At 47.3% G+C, this 6,460-nt stretch overlaps 1 protein-coding gene across 1 annotated transcript in view; it reads left to right on the top strand.

Moving 5' to 3' along the window:
* Window positions 1–1,084: 1,084 nt before the first annotated feature.
* The window catches only part of ZIM3 (zinc finger imprinted 3), an 8,033-nt gene continuing 2,657 nt past the window's right edge, over window positions 1,085–6,460 (top strand). The window contains exons 1-3 of the mRNA XM_017509556.2: window positions 1,085–1,099; window positions 4,688–4,814; window positions 6,078–6,176. Coding sequence (XP_017365045.2) covers window positions 1,085–1,099; window positions 4,688–4,814; window positions 6,078–6,176 — 241 coding nt within the window. The remainder of the gene's footprint in view (window positions 1,100–4,687; window positions 4,815–6,077; window positions 6,177–6,460) is intronic.

The raw sequence follows: 6,460 nt of genomic DNA, 5'->3' as shown, positions 1-6,460 counted from the left end.
ACCATGTTGGCCAGGATGGTCTCAGTCTCTTGAACTCATGATCTGCCCACCTCTGCCCCCCAAAGTGCTGGAATTACAGGCATGAGCCACTGTGCCTGGCCAGAAAACTATTTCTGAAAGTGATCTCACGCTGGATGTGGTGGCTCACACCTGCAATCCCAGCACTTTGGGAGGCAGAGGTGGGCAAATCATATGAGGCCAGGAGTTCGAAACCAGCCTGGCCAACATGGTGAAACCTTGTCGCTACCAAAAAAATACAAAAATTAGCCAGGTGCAGTGGCACGTGCCTGTAGTGCCAGCTACTTGGGAGTCTGAGGTGAAAGACTCTCTTGAACCCAGGAGATGGAAGTTGTGGTGAGCTGAGATCACTGTACATCAGCCTGGGCAAAAGAGGGAGACTCTGTCTCAAAACAAAACAGAAAAGAAAACGGTCTTACATACAGGGAAGATTACTGGAGTGATTTATGTATGGTTGACATTAGATCCCTGGTCTCGTATGTATTATAAGCTTGCGCCATAATTTCTTTAAGGAAAAACCTCTGCCTCCCAGGTTCAAACAATCCTCCTACCTCAGCCTCCCAAGTAGCTGGGATTACAAGTGTGTGCCACCACACCTGGTTAATTTTGTATTTTTAGTAGAGATGGGATTTCACCCTGTTGGCCAGGCTGGTCTCAAATGCCTGACCTCAGGTGATCTGCCTGCCTCAGCCTCCCCAAAGTGCTGGGGTTACAGGTGTGAGCCACCGCATCCGGCCTGTACTTTCTTCTTTGAGACCCAGTCTCATTAAAAAAACAAACACACACACACACAAAAAAAAGAAAAAAAAAAAAGACAAGCCAGCCATAACTCCATGATACACCACAGTTACATTGACATGGAAGTTGCCACATTGTTTGGAGGGGATCATGGAGGTACAAGTTGGGGCTTTCCTGAGTGGTGTGAGGAGAGCCTTTATCCAGGGTGTGGAGCATTCTATACTGGATGATCCCCAAGTTCCAAAGCAATTCTGCTGTTTCATGGCTCTTTTCCATTTTCCCTCAGATCTGCCTTCCCAAGACTTTATTGACTGGTGAAGAACAGGAAATGAAGAGTTCCCAGGTGAGTTTTTTAAAAAAATCTAAATCTTTATAATAAACAAACATATGACCCATCTTCCTCTTGCTCAGAGTTAACCTCTGCTAACATTTTGGCATATTTTCCTCCTTCCTTCCATACTTTTATTAAAAGGTAACACACACTCTACTTTCTCCTTTCCTATTACAGCTAAAACATTTTAAGTAAAGCTTAAGGCTGGGCATGGTGGGTCACACCTGTAATCCTAGCATTTTGGGAGGCCGAGGCAGGTGGATCACTTGAGTTCAGGAGTTTGAGACCAGCCTGGGCAACATGGCGAGATCCCCTCTCTACAAAAAATTAGCCAGGTGTGGTGGTGGACACCTGTATTCTCAGCGACTTGGGAAGCTGTGGTGGGAGAGTCGCTTGAACATGGGTGGTTCAGGCTGCAATGAGCCATGATTGTGCCACTGCACTCCAGCCTGGGTGACAGAGTGAGACCTTATCTCAAAAAAAAAAAAAAAACTTGGTTACCAAAACACCAGGGGTTTGGTCTCAGTCCTGCTACTGGCTGCACAGAAAGCCAATGACTGAGACAATGTGTATTGCTAAGGAAGAAGGCTTTCATCAGCTGCTGTAGCTGAAGAAATGGGAGCTCAGCCTCAAACCCATTTCCCTGAGTGACTAAAACTAGGGATTTATATAGCAGGGAAGAAATGTGACCATGTGTAAGAAAACAAGAACTGGGGAGGGGCAAGGAGACATTTGGTGTGGTGAGTTTCAGTTTTTTGAGAGGGGGTCTTGCTCTGTCACCGAGGCTGGAGTGCAGTGGTGTGATCTTGGCTCAGTGCAACCTCCACCTCACAGGTTCAAGCGATTCTCCTGCCACAGACTCCTGAGATGCTGGGATTACAGGTGTGGATGCCACCACTCCTGACTAATTTCTGTATTTTTAGCAGAGACAGGGCTTCACTATGTTGGGCAGGCTGGTCTTGAACTCCTGACCTCAGGTGATCTGCCTGCCTTTGAGAGATCTGAAGGTCCTTTCCTGAGGAAGGAGCTCAGATAAAACAAATACAAGTTTCAAGCAGAAGAGCCAATTTCTATGTTTATCCAAAAACAACTGTTTGTGGCTTACTGGGCTGGTTTCAGCACATCTGGCTAATTTTTGTATTTTTAGTAAAGGCGGAGTTTAACCACATTGGTCATGCTGGTCTCAAACTTCTGACCTTGTGATCTGCCTGCCTCGGCCTCCCTAAGTGCTAGGATTACAGGTGTGAGCCACCGTGCCTGGCCTCAAGCATCTTTTGACTACTGTTCTTATAAACATGGTCAACTGCTAAGCCCGAGATGTAACGGTGTCATGTGTGCTTCACCCCAACCTACTTTTTAAATGATTGGCGTCTTGAATGTGTGTCCTCTCCCCACTCTGTTCTGTGTACATTGGCAATAAATTCCATGAATCTACACAATAAACTGAAAAAATCACAAACTGGTAACCAGTCAGAATCAATGTAAATTATGAATAGCTCAAAGACCAAGGATAAGTTGTATGCAGTTAGGCAGTTAGTAGTTTCTTTGCCACTCTTAAAATTTAGCCTGATGTTGGAATCTTGACAGGAAAGGCATACTAAGCCTGGGCGTGGTGGCTCACACCTGTAATCCCAGCACTTTGGGAAGCCAGGGCAGGAGGACCACTTGAGGCCAGGAGTTCGAGACCAGCCTGGACAATATAGTAAGACCCTGCCTCTACGAAGAATAAAAAATGAGCTTAGCATGGTGGGGTATACCTGTAGTCCCAGCTACTCTGGAGGCTGAGGTAGGAGGATTGCTTGAGCCTGGGAGGTTGAAGTTGCAGTAAGCGATGATCATGCCACTGTATTCCAGCCTGGGTGGCAGAGCAAGACCCTGTGTCAGAAAATATATACAAAAGCAGGCTACAACACAAACACCACTGAAAAATTTATCTGTCCAAGAGGACAGTAGGTGCAGGACTCTTAGAGGTGAGATTTTCAGTTTCTGACAAAGGAGGTGGCTTTACAAGTGTGATTTCCAACACTTTGAGTGTTGAGTGCCAGCAACAAAATGCTGCTGTAAGTCCAGTATGGCTGCAGGAGAGACCCAGGAGAGCATGGTGTGACCCTGTGTGAATGGGAACGTGGTCGACATGCCAGACATTGACCCATGTAACGGGTGTCTCCCTTTCCCCAAATGCAAGGAAAGCCGATAAATTAGGGGAGTGCACCAATCCAGTCTGTATGCTGACTGTGGAAAGTAGATTAGCGTCAGTTTAGATGTAGCTGGAAGAATTAGGGGGCTACTGGCTTATTCTACTTATTTATTTATTTAGACGGAGTCTCACTGTCTACCAGGCTGGAGTGCGATGGTGTGATCTGGGCTTACCATTGCACTGCAGCCTGGGAGACAATGAGACTCCGTGTAAATAATTGTTCAGGTGATTCTCCTGCCTCAGCCTCCCTAGTAGCTGAGATTACAGGCCTATGCCGCCACGTCTGGCTAGGTTTTGTATTTTTAGTAGAGACAGGGTTTCACCATGTTGGCCAGGCTGGTCTCGAACTCCTGAGCACAGGTGATTCACCTGCTTTGGCCTCCTGAAGTGTTGAGATTACAGATGTGACCCCCTGCGCCCAGCCTCTATTTAAAAAAGAATTTCTAATAGAAGCAGGATGTCTTAAAGAAAAATACAAAAAAAATAAAATTCTTTTTTTATTTTTGAGACAGAGTCTTGCTCTGTTGCCCAGGCTGGAGTACAGTGGTGTAATCTTGGCTCACTACAACCCCCACCTACCAGGTTCAAGCGATTCTCCTGCCTCAGCCTCCTGAGTAGCTGGGACTACAGGCACCCGCCACCATGCCCAGCTAATTTTTTGTATTTTTAGTAGAGACAGCGTTTCTTTATGTTGGCCAGACTGGTCTTGAACTCCTAACTTCAGGTGATCCACCCGCCTTGGCCTCCCAAAATGCAAGTATTACATGTATGAGCCACTGTGCCCAGCCAAAATAATAGAATTTTCTTTGAGATGGGGGTTTTGCTATGTTGCCCAGCTAATCTCAAACTTCTGGTCTCAAACGATCCTCTGCTTTGGCCTCCCAAAAGGTAGGGATGACAGGTGTGAGCCACTATACTCAGCCTCTGCCTTACTCTTAGTAAAAGATGACGATGTAGATTAATGAATGGTGGAGAAGATATATAATTAGTTTCCAGTTTTACTTCCTGAATCTCAAACCCATCCATTAGGGTTGCTCTTGTCTCCCAGGCACGAGTGCAGAGGTGTGATCTCGGCTCACTGCAACCTCCACCTCCTGGGTTCAAACGATTCTCCTGCCTCAGCCTCCTGAGTAGCCCCCTGATTAGCTCAAACCCATTAGGGATGGGTTTGAGATTAAGGAAGTAGAATTGGTGGGACTAGAAGATGGAGAAACACAGCAGTGTCATGAGTAAGTCTAAGGTTTATGGCTCATTGGCAAGATACTCTGGGCACAATTTTTTTTTTCAAGAGTAGAGCAAATTATGGACATGATTAAAGCTTGGTTCAGCAGAAACAAGTTTCCATATACCCAGCCGCAGGATTCAATGGCCTTTTTATACTGATTGGGAATCTGTTGTTACAGGGAAGAGTGACCTTCGAGGATGTCACTGTGAACTTCACCAAGGGGGAGTGGCAGCAGCTGAATCCCGAACAGAGGAACTTGTACAGGGATGTGATGCTAGAGAATTACAGCAACCTCGTCTCTGTGGGTAAGGACAGCATCCTGGGCAGGGGGACTCAAAACCTAAGGTCTGAAACTCACAGACCTCCCATGGCTTGCTGAATAAGAGGGTTGGCGCTGAGGTGCTCCTTACTTTGCATGTTTTTGTATAGCCAGGACTAGGGTAAGGTGAGTGAAGTGTACTGAGTACTGCATTTGAGGAGCCCTCATCCTCAGGGTCCTGCAAGTGCCTGGAGAATGAGGGCCTCTAAGTTGGGAGGCAGTGGGCTGGGTGCCCTGCCCTTCACCCTACTCCCAGTCCTGATTTTTGGAAACACTTCATCCTCCAGGAAGGAAAAGCACTTCCTTCCTCCCTTCCTTCCCTCCTTCCTTCCTTCCCTCCTTCCTTCCTTCCTTCCTTCCTTCCTTCCTTCCTTCCTTCCTTCCCTCCCTCCCTCCCTTCATCTTTCCTTCCCTCCCTGGCTTGTGCGCTCTCTCTCTCTCTCTCTCTCTACCGCCTTTCTCACTGTCTGTCTCTGTCACCAAGACTGGAGTGCAGTGGTGCAATCATAGTTAATTGCAGTATCTTTTATTTTGATTTCTGGAGGTGGGGTCTTGCTCTGTTGCCCAGGCTGGAGTGCAGTGGTGTGATCTCGGCTTACTGTAACCTCTGCCTCCCAAGTTCAAGCAATTTTCCTGACTTAGTCTCCCAAATAGCTGGGATTACAGGTGGGCACTACCATGCCTGGCTGATTTTTGTATTTTTAGTAGAGATAGGGTTTCATGTTGGTGAGGCTGGTCTCAAACTCCTGACCTCAGATTACCTGCCTGCCTTGACCTCCTAAAGTGCTGGGATTACAGGCATGAGCCACCCTGTCTGACCTCACTGCAACACTGACCTGGGCTCAAGCCATCCTCCCACCTAAGCCTCCTCAATAGCTGGGACCACAGGTGTGTACCACCAAGCTTGGCTTTTGTTTTGTAGAGACTGGGTCTTTGTCAATTTGTCCATGTTGGTCTCAAATTCCTGGGCTCAAGTGATTCTCCTGCCTTGGCCTCCCAAAGTCCTGGGAATCTAGGCATGAGCCACCACACCCAGCCCAGAAAAAGCATTTTTTGCTTAGTTTAAATGCTCATGTGCATTCCCTCAAACTGTTCATCCACACAACTCCCCTCAACCAATGGCACATACGCTTACACTCACACACAAATATTCACACATGTACACACAAGCACTTATCTACACTCACACACTTACACAAACAACTCACACATCCACCAACACCAGGCTCTGCAGTATCTTCTGTAACAGGACAAGAGGAAACCACCAAACCCAACGTGATCTTGAGGTTGGAACAAGGAAAGGAGCCATGGTCAGAAGAAGAGGAAGTGCTGAGACGTGGCCATCCAGGTAGGTGACCAGGAGAGCCCTGTGGGTCAATGTTGCAATTCAGTTCTTTTTTTTTGAGACGGAGTTTCGCTCTTGTTACCCAGGCTGGAGTGCAATGGCACGATCTCGGCTCACCGCAGCCTCTGCCTCCTGGGTTCAGGCAATTCTCCTGCCTCAACCTCCTGAGTCGCTGGGATTACAGGCATGCGCCACCATGCCCAGCTAATGTTTTGTATTTTTAGTAGAGACGGGGTTTCACCATGTTGACCAGGATGGTCTCGATCTCTTGACCTCGTGATCCACCC

Source organism: Cebus imitator, unplaced genomic scaffold, assembly GCF_001604975.1.
Source record: "Cebus imitator isolate Cc_AM_T3 unplaced genomic scaffold, Cebus_imitator-1.0 Scaffold417, whole genome shotgun sequence".
NCBI classification, from domain to species: Eukaryota; Metazoa; Chordata; class Mammalia; order Primates; family Cebidae; genus Cebus; species Cebus imitator.
The sequence above is the reverse complement of the archived record's forward strand: the minus strand, read 5'-3'. Positions and strand labels throughout refer to the sequence as shown.